Source organism: Apostichopus japonicus, chromosome 7 (genome assembly GCF_037975245.1).
Source record: "Apostichopus japonicus isolate 1M-3 chromosome 7, ASM3797524v1, whole genome shotgun sequence".
In the NCBI taxonomy this organism is placed as follows: Eukaryota; Metazoa; Echinodermata; class Holothuroidea; order Aspidochirotida; family Stichopodidae; genus Apostichopus; species Apostichopus japonicus.
Genome location: NC_092567.1, coordinates 16,416,932 through 16,437,263, shown reverse-complemented (window position 1 = coordinate 16,437,263; position 20,332 = coordinate 16,416,932). Strand labels below are relative to the sequence as shown.

General features: G+C 36.9%; 1 protein-coding gene and 1 long non-coding RNA gene across 3 annotated transcripts; one reads left to right on the top strand and one right to left on the bottom strand.

Moving 5' to 3' along the window:
- Positions 1 to 2,081: 2,081 nt before the first annotated feature.
- On the bottom strand, positions 2,082 to 9,095 carry LOC139969494 (uncharacterized). Its single transcript, XR_011793730.1, has 3 exons — positions 8,972 to 9,095; positions 8,619 to 8,685; positions 2,082 to 6,978 (listed from the first exon to the last, which is right to left on the bottom strand). It is a non-coding gene; the product is annotated as an uncharacterized lncRNA (long non-coding RNA).
- A 75-nt stretch (positions 9,096 to 9,170) lies between these two features.
- LOC139969493 (uncharacterized) lies at positions 9,171 to 15,528 on the top strand. Of its 2 annotated transcripts, none has more exons than XM_071974530.1 (6): positions 9,171 to 9,293; positions 10,556 to 10,649; positions 12,127 to 12,150; positions 12,634 to 12,678; positions 13,769 to 13,870; positions 14,262 to 15,528. In XM_071974530.1, the coding sequence occupies exons 2-6, from the start codon at positions 10,589 to 10,591 to the stop codon at positions 14,438 to 14,440; spliced, it is 411 nt and encodes a 136-aa protein (XP_071830631.1). In that variant the 5' UTR covers positions 9,171 to 9,293; positions 10,556 to 10,588; the 3' UTR covers positions 14,441 to 15,528. The 2 variants fall into 2 exon arrangements, with proteins under 2 accessions (XP_071830631.1, XP_071830629.1); XM_071974528.1 differs by having other exon boundaries at positions 9,174 to 9,309.
- The last annotated feature ends 4,804 nt before the right edge of the window (positions 15,529 to 20,332 follow it).

Genomic DNA, 20,332 nt, shown 5'->3' with positions numbered 1-20,332 from the left:
TAGAAAAAAGGCACATTTTTAACCTGAGGAAAAGTGGGGGGGCACGTGCCCCTGTGCCCCCCCGGTTCCGCCGCCCTTGGTCCAGGTAAACAATTGACTAGTTAGAAAAAAAATTGATCTTGCAAAAAGCGTGGTAGCCCAGATGAACTGCGCTTACGGTGGTGTTACACGGATATATTCGGGCATAATGATGCTGAATAAAGAAAATCATGGAATTGTCGGGCAAAAATTTGAAAAAGATTCGGGCAAGCTACTGCATATTTATATTCCAGATGACAAGAAATTCGGGCAAAAGTCCTGAAAAATTCGGGCAGCCTAAAAAAAAAAAAAATATATATATATATATTTTTTTTTCTCCTCTTAGGCTGCCCGAATTTTTCAGGACTTTTGCCCGAATTTCTTGTCCTCTGGAAATTTGGGGGGGCAGTCTGCCCCCTCTGCCCCCCCGCCTCGTACGCCTATGATGTCTGGCAAACATTCTATCGTCCTGTGTTGTAAATCAATGAATATATAGCGTCAACACCATTTTAATCATGATTTTTAGTTTCCATCAAAGGATGAAAAGTTACTAAATTTCAAATTTATTTATAATATATTAAAATCATTATTTCAACCAGGTGTTTGATAACAGACATTTAGGGATATATATAATATGTACACTATATTCAAATATCTGAACGTCAGAAAAGAGTTTCATATCACTTGAACATTCAAAGGGTGAGAGTTTAGAAGGTTTTTAAGACTTTGTCCTCTGTTGACCTCAAATGACATTTGACCTTCACAGAAAACAAGTTCACCAATTTCAATATTTTTGAGTTCTCGTGTTTACAACTGTTTTCAGATTTTGACCTTTCTTGACATTTGAACAGCATTAAACAATACGGTTCTTCTACTCTATATGGTGCACCCACATACCAAATATAATGCTCACTTATCATACTTCTTAGTTATCGTATTTACAAGCCACTGCGTCACACATACACACACGTCATTGTGGTCAAGTGGTTAAAGCAGTGGACTGGTGATCTAAGGATTACAGGTTTGAGCCCTGGCCAGATCATTGCGTTGTTTCCTTGGGCAAGGCACTTTATCTCAATTGCTTCTCTTCACCCAGGTGTATAAATGGGGTCTTGAGAGGTAACTTATAAATGTAGTTGCGTGCGTCGGATGCACCCTGTGGCTGCACCCTATGGGATGTCCTCCGGGGGACACGTGGTTGTGGTGCCCTGTGTTGCCCCAGGAGAGATCGATTGAATTGCGCACACTTTAGTGTGTAGGTGTGACAAGGTACCAATGACCAAGGCTAAGTTATCAACGCGGCGAGACTTTATTGTAAGTTGCGCTTTAACTGAAATGATTATGATTATCATTATGATTTATGATTATGATTATGATTATTAGTATTATGATTATTATGATTAGTATTAGTATTAGTATTATGATTATGATTTTTATGATTATTATGATTATTATGATTATGATGATGATTATTATTATTATTATTATTATTATTATCATTATGATGATGATGATGATGATGATGATGATGATGATGATGATGATGATGATGATGATGATGATGATGATGATGATGATGATGATGATGATGATGATGATGATGATGATGATGATGATGATGATGATGATGATGATGATGATGATGATGATGATGATGATGATGATGATGATGATGATGATGATGATGATGATGATGATGATGATGATGATGATGATGATGATGATGATGATGATGATGATGATGATGATGATGATGATGATGATGATGATGATGATGATGATGATGATGATGATGATGATGATGATGATGATGATGATGATGATGATGATGATGATGATGATGATGATGATGATGATTATTATGATTATTGTTATTATTGTTATTGTTATTATTATTATGATTATGATTATGATTATGATTATGATTATGATTATGATTATTATCATTATTATTATTATTATTATTATTATTATTATTATTATTATTATTATTATTATTATTATTACCATCACATGGATTCCTGTAGCCTCTGGAAAGGAATCAAGCTATAAAGTGAGTTGGCTTTTTGATTCCTTGACACATAGTTTGCCCAACATTTGACATATATCTGACTTATGTAGAGCAAGTGAGTTAAATTTGTCGAAGGATGAAGTGAGAAAAAGAATCAGAATTTGAGCTAGCAAATTAGCTCTGCCACCAACCCCCAACCACCCCTTCAATAATTGCTATTACCGAATGTGAATTACATAAATTATTGCCAAAGTCATCTACACTATAAATCACAAAGAATTAGGCAAATTTTGAGACCATCTGAGGTAACCTGCTGACCGATGAAGCTCGCAGTGTGAAAAGTGATACGGGCAACGTGAGTGTGTTTAAAGCAGCAACTTTTTGAAGCAGATTCATTTCCTGGATAATAATAATATAATAAAAATAATACCAAACACTTATATATCGCGATAAGCACCGGCATCAATGCGTTTTACAAATATAGACTAAATCTTAACAAAAAGTACACAAATGGTTAAAATTACACATGTAAATACAATGAAAAGTTAACCTTAAAATTACATGTAAAATCAATGTAGCCAGATGAAGGAAAGTTAACTTAAAACAACCACCAATGATATGTACACTGCGATGAATAGTCTAAATCACAAAAACAAATTTGATGACAAGTTAAAAACAGCTTTAGAAAGATGCTTCTTGAGACAAGTATTGAACAGAGATGTACATTGTAGGGTTCTGAGATGGAGAGGAAGGGAATTCCACAGTTTTGGCGCAGGCAATGCGAAGCTTCAACCGTATGATACCGTTTTGCCAGGAGTTTCTTGTATGAGTTGTATAGATGAAGATCGTAGAGTTCGACTAGGTTGATAATATAACATGAGTTCAGAGATGTACGTGGGTGCCTGACCGTTCAGGGCTTTGAATGTTGTAACAAGAAGCTTATACACATATCTCTCGCGAATTGGCAGCCAGTGTCACTTGAACATAACAGGGGAGATGTGGTCGCGTTTCTTGCTCAAAGTGTTGACCCTTGTCGCAATATTCTGGATGTGCTAAAGCCTACTGAGTTCCTTCTGGGAGACCGAAAAGAAGACTATTGGATGACTATATGTATATGTGCAGATCACTTGAAATCTAGGCTATATTGGGCCCGTTCACTATAGCTGAACTGAAAATGACCAATCTATGTTCACCAAAAGAAAATCATACTATGTTTGACCTCACATATTCAATGTAGCTTCTTCTTTTAGTTAACATGTTTACAAGGATAACATTCTTTCACACATGATGACCTCGTGTGACCTTTGACCTCGACCGATCTCGACAGGGATGTTGCACTAGCTAAGTTGGTTCTACATACGAAGTTCCACAAATATGTACTTCTCGAGCTCTCATGTATACAATGTTTTACAGACTTATTTTTGTACGCAAATGACCTTAACCTCCATCAATTTTAAAAGGGTTCTACACACCACGCTAGATGTGCATACCAAGTATGAAGTTCAAAGAAGATGCAAGTTTTGAGTTAGCGTGTTGAAGACGTTTGCCCTCTGTTGGCCCACTGACCATTGAACTTTACATAAAAACATAGAATTCTTGTACTAAGACGGAGACACATACCACTTATGAAGTTAATTCATCATGAACTTTTTGAGTTACGGTGTTTACAAGCAAGTGTCACATGCACACAGAAATATAATTACACAAACATGCCATCACCATTGCATAGCTTCCTCCTGCCAAGGAATAAAAAAACTACTGACACGTCTATAACAGAAAGACAAGGCCCGACGAATCGACGTCATTATGATATTAGTTCTAAACATGCAGACTTCAAAGTTAAATATCTTGAAGTAAGGCGAAGTAGATATAGAGAGATGGCGTAAACTCATACAGTTCCCTTCAGTTCATCGATGATTTTCAAAAGGAACACAAATCAATATAACTACTAATAATGTTCTGGTGGATGGTGGGGCATTGTTTGACTTCGCCGGTCGGTAGGCCTATTTTTTGTTTGGCTTGCTTGAGTTGTGAGGTTTGTTTTTGAGAGGAGGGGGGTGGTTTTATTCTGTGCCGTTTGACCGTGACGTTTTGGTTTCCGCGGGGCGTGTGACGTAAAAAGTACTACTAATAATGTAAAATTAGTAGTGCATAAGTAATACTTTTTATTTAGGTAGTTTGTCTGTAAAACATACACTTATTTCAATTTATCACAAACTGAGGTATATTGGTTACATCAGGAGCGATGAGGTGAGGCATAACCTTCAATGGTTTCAAATGGAAACTAAACCGTCCTTATAAAACATTTTTCTATTATGACCAATTGATGCCCAAGCGCGGACTGACCGTCTGGTTTTCGGGGGTACCATGGGAAGGGGCGGGGGGGATGTCCTATGCCGCAACTGAGAATGGCAATGTCCGCTATTGCCCGAGGAACCTGATAGGTCTGCCCCTCTTTGATTAGTCTTGGCTAAGTCGTTTTTAATACTGTCTCGCGTGCAACTGTACATACCTCAGAGTCCTCTGCCTACCACGAAAGTGCTTGCCCACTGTATTTTACATGCCCGAGGATGTTATTCAAAACCACAAAATCTTTATTTATATTACTATTACGAAATTGCTTGTCATGTGAGATCATGTTTCTTCCAGAGCAGTCAATGACTGTCTCTCAGTGTACAAATCAGTCTATGGCCAACTGATGTTCACTACTGGAGGCAGGGCTGGAATAAACATTTTGGGGGTAGTGGGCCCAATTGGCAAACCTGATGGCTTCTTCGCTTTTCCAAAGCAAATCTTCCAAAATAAAATGAAAACATAAGATAGGTTGGGAGAAGTGTGCAAGACCCTAGCATTTATCAAAAGCGTTGCCGCGGGCATTCCCTGGGCAGTACAGCAAACAGATACGGGGAAATATCTTTGTGAAAAAGAAAGGTACACTAGGCTGTTTATACTAGGGTCTCAACAGGACTACTGTTTGATCGGAAATCTTACACCCGAACTCAACTAAAAGCTCTGAACTGAAGAGAGATGAGAAACGCTCCAGCAGAAAGCGCATTTTCTGTTTGACTCTTACATGTTCTTATTATTCTTATCATATTATCTTAATATATAATTATGACAGTAATTCTTATGATTGTCATTGCTTGTCGCAATCAAGGCTCTTTGAAAGTCCGTGTGCCAGTCCTTCTGTAACTTATTAAGTTCAGTTGCTGTAATATGATGGAAAAAGCACTATCTGAAGTAGACGTAACGGTTATAGTATATATGATGCAAGTGTTATTACCTCATTCTATCGTTGAAAACAACGCTGTCACTGTCGACAACATAGTAACACAACCACTGGTGAAGTCAACCAAAAAGTGATGTATATGCTTCGATTTTATCTACTATCTGTTTAGAAATTAATGTAATCAATTTGTATCATCTTCTAACTTGTCTGTACTGCAACTGTATGGAATCGTAGAGTGCCTTGGTGAATGGCCACGATGCATTACTAATATAATCAACCCTCATACACCAAGGTACAAAGGGTTACGATTTTTCAGCAATAAGTAAACTACTGAACCAAAAAAAATAAGAAAAGTAGAAGAATTGAAATAATATATATTTAAGAGTCCAACATGACATGGATAGACCTTCTTATATAACGCATGTCAAAGTACATGACCTGCTGGCATAGCAAGACATATAGCCATCCAAAGGTTTCATAATATCATGAATCATTGAAGATATGTCCAATTATATGCAACTGGTCAATAAACATATCACAGGTAAATGACGACATAGCACTAACCTGCCTATATGTTGCCCATACAGTTGTACCATAACCCTCAATGGTTCGCAGTATACCAATAACAAGTGGACTGTACGAACCTACTCGGGATGGCAGTACCAATTTAAAGATGCCAATAAACATTCTCGTGGGTCTTACAGTTAGTCTGTTAGAGATCGGCTGGAGTATCTGTTCTACCTTGTCAGAATGAAGGTGTACTTACTGGTTGACTGCTTGGGTTGAATACATGCTAAATACTAAGCTAAATAGTTATAATAATAGCTGATATGATAATAAAAACCAACAAAACGACCAAGGCTTTACAAATATCGGACGGGGGGGTCTCACTTACAAACTTAAGGATAATAAACATATTATGAACAAAAAGAATCATTGAGAGAATTTAATCACCCCGCCATACAAGACAAGACATTCATTTACATCGAAACCATACGTTCTCTAGGAAGTATAAAATGTCTTCCCACTCTTAAATTTATTCCACCAGACATAAGAAAGAACATGCCCTACCCTAGATTAAAGTAAACAAATAATGGGAGAATAAAGCAACGTTTTGCCTATTGACATGGGATCCCTTGTAATGGAAACGAAAGATGAGACGTGGTGAACTAACACCTGTCTCTCACAGAATACGGAAAAATAATTTAGAAGAAAACTGCGATGATCACCAAAAAAGGCCTAACATGGGCTTGTGGTAAAGCCTGCCAGAGACCACAAAAGGATTCATAGTGCAGTCCTCTGCAACAGAATCAAACCCAAAATGATCACCTGAGAACAGACCATGCGGCTAAAATGGCACAAAGTCCTTAAACTATGGGGACATAACTATAGTGAACAGATGAGAACGAATAAGGAGAACGGAAAAGGAGTGAAGAGGAGTAGTGGATAGAGGGGTTTTACATGTTCTCACTGTAAAGTTACAGTTGTGTGTGCCGTCTGTCGTAACCTCATCGTAGTAACTACTGGTTACTTGTTAAGTTTAGAACCATTCATTTTCATTCATATGTAGTAAAAGTACATTACGTTTACAGTTCTGCAACAACTGATATCAGTGGAGATAATTTCACCATTGTTCGTTTAGCCTCATCGGTGATGAGACGTTCGTCTATTGAACAGGAATCGAGTAGGAATAACGGTATATGTGATGTTGGAATACGTTCTGAAAAATAAAGCGGAAACACAAACAATTAATGAAATGAGAATGAAACGTTGAATGATTTATAATAGTAAGGGGATGACATTTATAATGTACAGACTCACGTTTCACGTAAGGAGTACGATTACATTTCGTTAGTATACTAAAACGAGTGAATGCCGGATGTGATGTGAGGGAATACAATGCACGAATAATTTTAAGTACCCACCCCTTTTTTAATACAGTCACCTATCCAAATTTCCTTAGTTCAATACTTCCTGGAAAAACAAAACCATCCGTTTAATATAAACACTTTGGTACGAGCATTCATAAGATGGGGCCGTTCGGTCCTTTTGTGTGTATTTTGTTTCTTCTCAATTTAACGACTAAGAGTTAAAGTAATGTAGCCCCGTAACGTATACCGGATATCACCAATGAAACTGTGAAGTTCAGACCCGGATTATATAAGTTACATTCAAACCTTCGGTGGAGAAACTCATCCAAGCACACAGCCTATAATTGCCAGTATTAATTGTTCACTTAACAATTTCATGGTTTCATTCATGTCATTAGAAAAACACCCACAACTTTTACCCAACCACTATCAAAAGCTTTCCTTTTACAAATAAATACTAACCAGAGGGAAACCCTCCCAGCAGCTACTTGCCTATAAATACATAACAAGCGTAGCACAAGAGTAGTTTGCAGGCTATCCATGGCTGAAGTTTATACTACAGATGGAGAGCAGTATAAATCTAACCAGAGTCAGTGCTTATGTGGTTTCATGATTGGGAATCTTGTGACATTATACTACAACGATGAAAGACAGAGGGACATTATTTGTTGTTGGTAATTTATTTTGCATGCTCATTCTAAGAACGATGAGCTAATTTGCACTTTTAATATTTGATATTTGGTGACCCCAAGTGACCATTGGCCTCCACTTAAAACAATAAGGTTCTTGTACTCGTTATAAGAAAGACACATGCCACATGAGAGCCAAACAAAAATTCCTATTTGGAGATATCGTTTTTAAATGGATATCAAGTTTGATGACCTTAAATGAACTCTAACCTAAATCAAATTGTGTAAGACTTCACTCTACATTAGGCTCTTCTACCATACATACATGGGCTGCAGTGCTGTTCAAGTTCTGGAGATACAGCGTGTTTGACCTTTTCACATTTTGCCTTCTGCTGACCCCAAATGACATTTGACCCCCACCCAAACCAATTGGGTTCTTGTACTAGTTATTAATAATTATTAATAATTGACTACCAATCTTGAGATGTCGTGTTTACAAGCTAGGGCGTCACATAAACACACACGCGCGCACCCAACTTGACTGCAGAGTTTACTTGCCGCCTGCCTAAGGCATGTTATTAAAAATTGGATTTTCAGTCAAGTGGAACTTTTATGGACCTGATGGGGTCTTTCTGTCAGGTTTCGTGATGTTGTAAGGTCTTACCAAGTTAAAGATGTCCTTGACTTTCTTTTTCAGTTTTGTGGAGATTGCAGGTGGGTGTGTCAACCATTTTGATGTCCTATGGGACGGACCGGGTTTCTTGTTCGTTTTACGCCCAAATTCCAACGTTTTTTTTTCACATCAAGTATATAACAAAAACAAATTACACAAGTATGTAGGCATAGGCTATGGCGCTTACCATCGGAAACACTAGCAGCCATTACGATATGTTGTTACCGACTGAGAAGTGATTCAAACCAGTTGTTCTGGAACAAACAAATATACCAAGAAAGAAAGCTGTTGACATCGGTCAAGATACCAAAAACTTACATGTAGTAGGTAACATAGTTAATACAGAATAACGTGAAGCAATGAATTTCTGGCCCAGACCCTTCCGTTGAGGTTACATTTCAAATTGGCATACAACTATCAATAATTAACAATCTACAAAATTGCATGTCGTGATAGACTTCATCACAAACTTTTAGCGTCTTATTCTTCTCAAAATGAACCGATACGAAAACGCATTGGTAAAAATACAATACAACTTACCATGCTAGTACTACTACTTCAAGCTAACGTACAGTCCAGTATGGTGAAAATGAGGATGTGCTTCAATGCACAATGCATGCTGCTCACAAGAGCATTATCCTGCACATTTTGTACAATGCTCGACTGGCAACCACACTGACACTTCAACCAATCAAATGCCGTCAGACGGCGATAATGTTTAGTTTCATACAAGGTTACATTTGTTACAAGTGCAGTACGAGCTGCGGCAACAGATCTGGCTGAGTTATAAATATTAGCCTACAACAGATAACTGTGTCATGTATATGTCTTATTTGCTGGATGTTTGAACGTTGTATGCAAGGTACGCGAATAAGCAGGTAAGCTTCTATTACTTGTAATTGGAAAGCCAGGGCGAAACATTGGAGAGAAATGGAATTTAAACTGGCATTTGGACTGGGGAAATGGTTTGGGTCAGAAAGGCATTTTAGCCGTTTGTACTAAGAAATTAACGATTTAAACAGCTATGTCGGATAAGTTTCCATTTCTGTAAAGCTTTCGATGCTGCTCGATGACAGAATCTTGTAATTGGACCTTTTTCGGGGTAACTTGCACATACCATGTGGGATTCAATAGGTATCTGTTGGTTTGGCCACGAAGTCCCTCTCTACTGCAATCTTAACTTATGGTCACTAGAAATCTACCTGCCGAAAACTAATAATAATAACGGTTGACAGGCGTCCAAGGAATATCACATCCATAATTTTTGTTATTTTGAACAAGGCTTAGTGAAATCTGCTGTCATTTCAAAATTTAGAGAAGCCTACACATATTCTATATGTGATGCTCTATCCGTGACCTGATGTTCTTGTTTGGCCGAATCACGTAAGAAGCACCATTTCAGTAAGAAAAATGTTAATGTTAATGTTTTTTGAGAACCTGTCTGAATGTCTGTGACTAATTTTAAGTGACACACTTTGCGTTTGAAATTAATTTGTACTAGCTTTTTTTAATGATGGTTTGTCACTATTCAGTAATAAAGGCCTATGATTCTATATTATGCTCTACCTAGTCTATATAGAACTTCATCCTACCGTATGTAGTTTGTGTCATGTGGAAATGCAGAGTAAACACACAAACTCCAGTCCATTAATTTTATCTCACTGGTTTTAGATTTCAACTCCCAGGTATGTCCATATAGAGATCAGGGGGTAGATATCAAAGCTTCTTCAGGATTTCATCAGTCTCAGTTCTAAAAACGAACAATGTACTCCAAATAATTGAATCCGATTGAACGTAAAACTGCCAACACGAACGCAAAAAAGAAAACATGACATTTTGCGAAAGCAGTGGTGTACTGACTTATAAATCAACTTTCTGGTTGATCCCCACGAATTAAAGAAAAGGTTAGCCTACCTTGTAACTTCAACCGTCCACTTGCTATGATTTCGCTTCTTGTTCATCTGTCTCTTGGACAACTCGTCGTATCTCCCTAGAACTCATCTTGTAGCTTTGATGCTTTACCTGACCTTAAACTGAAGGAAGTGTTGGCTTGTGTTACATAGGCCTATTTATACACGGGTCACGATGATAACCAAAATGTATATTGCATGTTCGGTTTAACAGGAAAAGCTAGCATAGTAGATTGTGCCTGTCAGGATGAATCGTCTTTTCGCGTTCTCTTCCCTTTTTTGGGGGCTGCTTACTTTATGTAGAATAGGTGAGTAAACAGTAAATAATTCCTATAAAACAGTTCGTGTGCTATTGGTCCCTTCAATATTCAGTAATTGTTTCACAAATTATGGTTTTCACTCACAGTTACGTTGTAGTCACACTTGAAGTTGTAGTTTAGGTTGTGTCGCATGACTTCATTCTGACGAAGCTCTCGGCACCTAAATGGGTACTCCCCGATATATGTAGTCACAAATTATATCCCACATTTGCCTTGAAAAAGGTTTCCATATTTTTAGTGCTGAAATGTTTAAATTGCAAGCTAAAGCTAATTTAATTACGATTACCTGCGTGGGCTTGCGGGCGGGCCGACCGTTTGATACTTTAGTTTAGTTACTGCGCTGGCAGGGTTTGGTTGTTAGTGCCTTTGAGGCCTTGACATTTTGGATTCCGATGTGCGGATCACGTAAAAAAGCACTTGTTTGACTTCTTTTATTTTATGCAACTTTGATAACAAATATTATACACCGATACCAACATATTGTTGCTAGCACCAGGGAGCTAGTATTATCATCATTATGTGTCAATTTAAATGTAATGATTTGATTACTTACAGGCTGCCTCACGCTCTTAGCCATTTCATTCTTGCAAAGGTTAACGTACCTTTATCCGAAACCCTTTCTGAAGCAACACTTTGTAACATCACCAGATATGAGTGCATACTTTACATGTCTACTACTCTGCAAATTAAATACATACTCTTTTCTGTGGTCACTCAGCGGTGAGAAACACCACGAGGTGGGGAATTTCGTGGTCCCGGGCTTCGAAATCTTTCGGCCCTGATCCAAAGAAAAGAAAATACTTTCTGCTTAAGCGTTGCATATTATCTTTGATGTTTTCCAACGTGAGTTGACCTTTTCGGGAGGTTGTAACAATAAGATTATGACTGCAGATGCTAGGGCATAAACAGGTCACTTCGAAATGGTTGCAACTCGTCGCTTCGCTCGCTAGTCAGGGGCTAACTATACTCCTTTTCCCCTGGTGCTACCAATGCCACCGTTACGCGGTTGTGTTTACTGTCATTTTAAAGTTACATATAATGCAATCATTTTGGGCAAAGTATACATTAATGGCTGGTAGTAACGCCGCTTTACAATGTTCCAAAGCAAGTTCATCCCTTTAACATCATACACTTTATTACTTCAGTGACTGATAGAGCGTAGGCAGGAGTAATTCAACTTAAATTAAAAGAGTAATGTCAAGTACTTTTCATTTACACAGATGAAAGAGGAACATATGCCAAGCATCCTTAGAATCAGCATGAAACTTAATATACATTTAATAACTAACACTCTTTGTCTTTCGACTTTCGTTGTACTTTTGAAACTGTGTTTGTGGACGCGTACATTACTAGCAAATGAGTTGAAGCTTAAAATAGCCTAGCTGGAAAGCACCTCAAAACGAACAATTTCCGGGTAAGAACTATCCTCAAATAAATGGATATGGTTTCGGTTTCTTTATTGCAGGACACAGTATAGAAGGCGGTGATGGTAAGTTTACTTTGTTAAGTTTATGTATAATTCCCTCGGTACATAACTGTGTGGATAGGAGACCAAGATACTAAAACACGGCTCCTGTTTGTTTAGACAGTACGTATTAAGAAAACCAGAAAGAAAAAGAGAGACTGAGATAAGTCTGTGCCTTATTAAAATGGCCTAGAAATTCAATGAAACCAGTTTGAAGTGGAATGAAGTTCAAAACTTTGGTTGTTATAACCCTATTGAAAACAGGTGTTATAGCTGAAAGAACCATAAAAGACCCATATAAAGGAAATCAATTCTTTATTCACATCTCTTGAAAATACTATAGGTTAAGCTATGATCTCGGACGTAATCCATTACGAATGTTACATTGTGAAGTAGTCTGAACTTGAAAAGAAGGTTACTTGATGCCTAAAAAATGAATAATTTTAACATTCCACTCTCTCTCTCTCTCTCTCTCTTTGTTGGCGTCTTCCTTTATATTTGTTTAAGATTGCAGACCCAGACCCAAGAGGAGCCTTTCCATCGATGACTATGGTATGTGTATAAATATTACGCTAGGTATTGTGTCTTTCGTGACATTAACAAACAAAGTATTATGAAATGTCTTCATAATCATCATCATTTAACCTAAAGTTTTGTGAAATGAAAGTGAAATGCAGATCATTGTTATCGTTGACAATGCAAAACGTTCAGGAGAGTGCCGTCATGGCCACGATATGCAATTTCAATGACAGGATAATAAGGTGCAGAATTGCAACGATCAATTGAAATTACCATAATACATGTTAATGGTTGTCAAGTGTGTGATATTAAAAGAATGCTAAAGTGCCGGGTGCATGATGTAACGTGTACTATTCTTGTTCATAGATATTTTGTAACAGTTTTGGGACTATTGATGCTGTTGAATGATTGACTTCCTGTATTGGTTATAGCGAACATAGCATCGCTACCTACAAATCGGATGTGTTCATGTCATTGGCAAAGAAAATATGTGGCTAGATGAGTACCTTCTCAAAACTTCAAACACAGAACTTGGCTTTGGATGTTGGCATCCAATCTAAGTTAGGAAACTGTAAAATCTTTAGATTACAGTTACCTCATGGAAGGGCCGTCGTTCTACAATTTGTTAGTTCACAATATCATGCTGTACTTAGATAATTAATCGTAAATGATAGTTAATGCTGAGGATGCCAATACTTAGAACTTTTGTGTCAGACAGATGTATAAATATATCACAATATTACAAATGTTTCATCAGCCTAGAAACGACTGTACATCATGCCTGTGCTATGTCGACTTAATCGTACAGGTTTTTAGTGGGTTTTATAACATAATTTGGGGGTTAACATTGGGTCCAATTGTATTTGAGCATTAAAAGGCCCGCAGGAAGACGATCATATATAATAAAAAGTAACGATGTAACGTGAGTGGTTTCAATAGTAGTATATTTGAATAAAAAAGGTCCAAAATATACGATTGCCTATGCTGTATATATGTGGATGTGTTCATGTAGAGTAATGGCTACAAAACTTACCAGATGGCAATATAAAATCTGCACACACACTTGGCTAACCTTCAGCCTAAGAGATATCTGGATAAACTACGAGTTTTCTTTTCTGTTCAGAATGCGTCAGATGTTTTGCTTGTGATGGATGTAACTCAACAAAGGGTATTCCTACCGTAGAATGTGAGACAAGATGCTTCAAGGACATCGATTCTTTTGGAAGTAAGCTTATCACTATATACTTTGTTTCATAAGATCTGGTTACGAAAGTCTGAACCACACGGACAGTAAATAAGCTCGGTTTCTTTGACTTGGTACTCAGTTCGGTAACATTTCGGGTATTTTGCGGATCACCTTTTTCGCTGCCTGTGGGAATTTGCATTATCAAGTAAGGAACATAACAGCAATAACTAAATATATAAGTCTTAATGAATGAAAAGCGTTCTTCTTGTTTGAAACTAACGGCATCATTATAGGGCTGAATTTCTCTCTTATATGTACGGTACTCAAATAATAATGTTTAGTTGATTGTGTTATTTTTTTCTTATCTGAATTCTAAAGATTAGTTTCCTGTTTCTTGTCTTTCTCTATGTTTCCTTATAATTAACAAAAGATGTAAACAGAGGTTGCATAAATGACAGTAGCATCGTATGTGATTCATGCCAGAGAAATGAATGCAGATACTGTTGCAGCGCCAATGAATGTAACTACGCCACAGCCGTACATTTCTCAACGTCCACCATCATAATTGTGCTGCTTGCAGGAATGTTACAGATGTTGATCTTGCTCTGAAGTGCTTCAATAACTTCATACTACTTTAAACAATGACCATCTCAAGATCAAGCCAAAGAACTTTATATGGTCATGTCAAGAAAGAACTAGTATTTTGTTTTTAAACTTTGGTATATAGTAAGCGAAAAGCTCTGTTAGTTATTAATTCTTACTTTTAGACTATTAAAAAGCATACCATCGTCAAGTATTGTAATAAGTTTTGAAAATTAAATATAAAGACTTCTGTGTGGTATTCATGGCCTTTCAAACTTTTGATCTGATAATCGATTAACGGTTTTATGCAAGTTCTCGCCATGATATGAGTATACGTCAGAATGAATGGACTACATCACATGATTTATCGTCACTAGTTGATGTTCGCTATCCGTCACTTCATACACTCAAGTATAGGTTTATGTACACTAGTATCAACTTATCATTGTCATTTAGGTTTACGTCAACTTTTCACCTCATTTCAGATAGTGAGTTTACACTTAGTCAACCATACTGCTATGTAGTACTGCCCGTGTTCTGTAAATGACATAGTTCCAACATGTGACCGCAAGACTTTATTGTGTAACCCCCAAAAATTTGTTTTTGAAAATAAAACCATAAAACATGAAGGTCTCATTCTATCAAGATCGCAAGGTGTTATTATTATTGAGGGATCTGAGGTGGCTATAACTTCCACAACTGACTACTGGGAGTATACAGCGACGACAGTTTGACCTTTTCTTGCAAAACATCAAGGTATTAGAAAAAAGTATAGTATCTAGTGTGGCTTATACGTTGTGTCTCTTTTTTTTAACCAAAATGCTAAGGAAAATGTTTTCAATACTATTATTCTACCCTGGCACATGAGATCTATACAGTGCCTGTCTGGTACCATTTTATATTGCAAGAAAAGCAAAGAAAGAAGAATGAAGATTCTTAAATACACATCAGCTATATATAATTTAGATCACAATATACTTTTAGAAAAAGTAAATGCTGCTGCAAGAACTGAGTTTACACGAATTGCTAATAAGATTTACAGTGATCAGAATCACCCTTTGTATACTATACTAAAAAGTCTCCTGCACAAATTGAGCAGAATTCTAAGAAATCCCCACAAAATACCGAACGTAAGTTTACAGAATCTCATTTATTTACCGTGCTGCTTTATACAATCCATCCGAGCACTTAGAATGTTTGTTGTGGTCTGTTTGTTATATGGCTTTGATATGATATCCTATCATTTAAAATTTACCTTTTACATTAGTTGTTCCTCTTGTTGAGGTATTATATGACTCCTCTCTATAAATATTATATGTATACTGGAAGGAAATAAAAAGAAGGAACAACATACTATAGTACAACTTGGAAACACTTGAACAATGGCACAGTTGTTTCCTTCTTTAAATCTGAGGATTCACACGAGGTTGGGTTGGATATTATGAATGTGCCTGTGAGCGTAAGAAATGTTTTATATGTATACTGGAAGGAAATAAAAAGAAAGAACATCATACTATAGTACAACTTGGAAACACTTGAACAATGGCACAGTTGTTTCCTTCTTAAAATCTGAGGATTCACACGAGGTTGGGTTGGATATTATGAATGTGCCTGTGAGCTTAAGAAAAAAATCACATTCCGTTTAAGGGGATCGTATAGTGGGAAAGCTTGCAAAACTTTTGAAGGATACTTCGAAACTATTGTCAGAGACATTTCACGTAATACACTCACTTGAAAATGAAGAATTGCACAAACTTTTTCTCTGTCTCTGTGCTTCATAAAAGTTCCGACTTAACAGATTACGCCACTGGAACTACTATTGATGCAACTGCATGTGTTCACATTTCATAATATCCCTTGTCTATTTCATACATTGTAGAAAATGGTGGGGGTTCTTTTAAAATAAATAGGACCAATATATCACCCTTTCAGCAGCCGGCTCTTCTTGCCATCCCTACCTCAACATCCCTCTATCCGACACCATCCATGTCACCCAAGAAAAACATACTAAAACACTTACACCCGCCCATAACCCATACAAATTCCTTGTCTATTTTATACATTGCAACAAAACGTGAGCGTTCTTTCTAAAATTAATAAGACCAATATACCACCATTTTCAACAGCCGGCTCTCCTTGCCCTCTATACCACCTTCCCTCATCATATCCGACTCCATCCATGTCACTCAAGAAAAACATACTAAAACACGTTTGTTGATACCTGCGTATAACCCACACAGATTCCTTGTCTATTTTATACATTATAGTAAACCATGGACGTTCTTTTTAAAATCAATTAGACCAATGTACCACCCCTTCTATTATTTTCTTCTTACGTAAGGTGATTCCACCTACCCCCCTCCTCTCCCCATGTGACAGTGAACATTCACGGTGTACCCTATGGCTACTACACAAAAGTGACGAATACTAGTCTGTGACAGGACGAAACTTCAAAACTTAGTTCTAGCATAGTGACGAATGTGTGACGAATGTTTAAAATTAACTGAAAATGACATGACATAACGACGAATATGTTTACATTAAATTTACTACTTTGTAAGAAATCTTTCGATCAGCAACAAATATGACAACTCACAGTCTTATTTGTTTTATTTAAAATATTGACAACTTTCGGTACAACAGATCCTTTTTTAATTACGCTATACTAAACTCAAAATGTGAAAATCTTTAGAGCGGGTTTTCTCAAAACTCACATTTTGAACATTCGTCACTACGCCAGAACGGGGGCGAATTGTCAGGATTGGAAATTGTCCGGGTAGGAATTGTCCGGGGAGAAGTCGTCCAGGGGGAGTTGTCCGGGAAGCGCTCAAGGCACATCACTATATTACCCTGGTCAACGATAACCTGTCAAACAAAGAGCCAATCCCTCAACTTGGCAGCAGCTAAACAGCACCCAGCTGACAGTGAAGCTTTTAATGTTTACAATAAAGTAAATTAGCAATCAGCCCTAATGCGTATTCGAAGTTACAATTGCTTTTTAAATTATAAGGTGAACTTGAAATATACGAATCCATCATTATATTGCTCTCGATGTTACAGACAAAAGAAAGTACCCCATCAAATATAACCAACCAAAAGCTAATTCGTGAGTTAGCGAATTAAGAATTAAAAAGTCTTGCGGCGATCATTTTTGACACAGTTAAGACAATGTTTGTAGTTCTCTCTTAATAATTTGGTTGTGTAATTAATGATATGGGCATCATCTGATCTCTAAAAGCTATGACTTGCTTATTTTCAATGAAAATTACTAGCGTACTTTAATTTAAATTTTTTGAAAACTAATGTTCTTGGTAAGTAGCAAATGATCGCAACATGTCGCATTTATACAGTCATACGTACTCAAACCTTCCTCAAGGTGGGGACACACCTCCTCCCCTAAGTCCCCCGCCCAGCCCCAGGCTTATCCCTTCCACTTGCATCCCTCCCCAGGCCACCAATCAATAAACAGAATAGATTGGTATTTCTACTGCAAAAAGAAGATGAGTCAACCGAATAAAATGAACGATACGTAGCATGAATATGTGTTTTTGAACGCCAGAAGTGACAGAATTTATAATATTCTACTAGTGAGGAATTTAAATGACGTTGATATACATCAAGGATGAACACGATATATTGACATTGGTTGTTTTCGGTAAATATTTTTACATGATAAGACCGAGTTCTATAAATACAAACTAGACGTGGATTTGTTTTGATGGAAAGTGATGTTGTAAAATTCCAGGTAACATGGCTTGCTTAACACCAATTTTTATTGGGTAATAACATTTATCAAGTTCTATTATTGTATGAGTCTCTGCACATAATAACTTTGGTAAATGTCGTATTACAATGTTGGTCGTTGTCATGATACTCTGAGAAGCTGAAAAGCTTCAAGTTCCCCAAGTGCCATGTTAGTTCGCTGTTTACTCATTGGCATTTCTGTACTTCCGGCAAAGTCCGTGGATTGGCGACTTAAATACATCTGCTACTCTCAAATGTTTGACATGAATAATGATTGTCACCAGCAGTTCTCCTGAAAAATGCAAAAGATATCAGATAAGTAAATGCTATTAGATAAGCAAATGCTGATAGAAAGTATTGTACTTGACATTTAGTAATCATGAGCAGTTACGCCAAGACGGAGTAAAAACAAACAAGTTCGTTTTCTCCACATGGCAGGTGTTATTCTCATACAGAACCGTCAGTCAGTCAGTCTGAGCAAATATTTAATTAAATGAATAAATGTCTGATATTTGTATATTTATATGAGAGCAATCTCAGTCCAAAGGTTTCTATTGCCTTTTATGAATAAGTCGAAACATCACCTTAAGTATTTCAGCCAAACGGTAAGCTTCAGTCAGAATCATCTTTGTTGTATTGTTGCCTGTAGGATCCATCCAATTATGCCATAACAACAATTGTGACTTTGCGTCCTTAATATTGAAATTGCCCGTCAGCGTGACCCAGGTCAGTCGTATCCATGTCTCAGCGACAAAAAAACTTGGATAGACTTTGTCTTATGATATTATGTGTTGTTATTGTAGAGCATGGTAAATGAACTCTTCGGAGGCTGTAATGTTTTTGGTAAATATAACGAGAGATTGTTTCTTTTAATCATTTTAACAGTCATCCAGCTCCCTATGTAAGTCAACTTAACAACCATAACGAATTAACATGAAAACACATGCAGCATCATACCTGCTATGATAACCAAAACGATTATGTTTAACATTACGAGAATGGTTGAGATCGAATTTTCCTGTTCCTCCGGAAAGTCGTTTGCGTCAACAACGACATTGATGAAAATGATAGTCAGGCAGAATATCTGAGACAATAAAAGCATGATGATATACAAAATAATATCTAAAAACTTTAGATGACAATAAGAATCTTGCAAAACTGGAATGCTAAACTGGACAAAAATGCACTGAAAATTTTGCAACATTTCGTTGCAAACCTGTAATATATATTTCGGGACTATTGTGACGATGACATTTGATATGATATGGCAGAAATATTGAGCTTGACATTATTTCTTGGAAAGGTGCTTCCATAGCCCAAAGAGAATATAGAAACAGCGGTTTGATGTAATATTATATCATATTTATTTAAGTATTTACTCAACAGTTCATCACAGTTGAAATACTTCGTGACAATAATGTTGGACTGACAATGTTTTAATGTTTCCATACTTAACATAATATTTCAATCAGTTGTTATCCTTTGTAATGGCTCGTGTGAAGGCTCTTGATAAAAGGAATGTCCCCGTCCCTTGCAAACCCCCTATGTCATAACCAGAGTAGCAGGACAAAACGAGTTCTCACCTGCAGACCCTGTTCATACGAGCTCTTCATTGGTCTAAATCGGGCGTGAAGGAGAAGGAAAAGGACAGAGATAAATGTTGTCAGGAGTACAGTCAGTCTATCCTCCCAACAATTCATAAATATATCCATGACTAGTTATAGGGTCGCGTTTCTACATTGCTTAAAATCAAACTTGATCATATACTCAAAACAAAGCTTTATATGTTGTTTCCATTTTACAATGAACTGGTAGCAATTCTTCATTGCATTAAACGAAACTTGACTGTGGTCAAGCTAAAACACTTTATACTTTCATCTATCATTAAAATTGTATTGTTACTTTATTATATTATATAAATCTTGACTATAGCTACACAGTTTATGGTCTCATGATAATATCAAATGGTCTGCTCTCTTCATGTTTAATCGAAAATTGATTCTGATTCACGGAATAAAATACTGCGCTGTTTCCTTATGAATAACCGGTCGTATTACCAAAATAAAGGCAAACTGTTGCAGTTGAACACTTACGTAACAAATTTGTCTCGTTAGGGAAAACGCACAAATTCACATACAATACAGATCAAAACGTCAAGAGCTCGATTTGTAAACT

Excerpts from the sequence above, each read along its gene's own strand:
- LOC139969493 (XM_071974530.1), top strand. The coding sequence starts at position 10,589 with ATGAATCGTCTTTTCGCGTTCTCTTCCCTTTTTTGGGGGCTGCTTACT. Across the intron at positions 12,151-12,633 it reads CAGTATAGAAGGCGGTGATG|ATTGCAGACCCAGACCCAAG; the intron begins GTAAGTTTACTT and ends TATTTGTTTAAG. Across the intron at positions 12,679-13,768 it reads CCTTTCCATCGATGACTATG|AATGCGTCAGATGTTTTGCT; the intron begins GTATGTGTATAA and ends TTTTCTGTTCAG.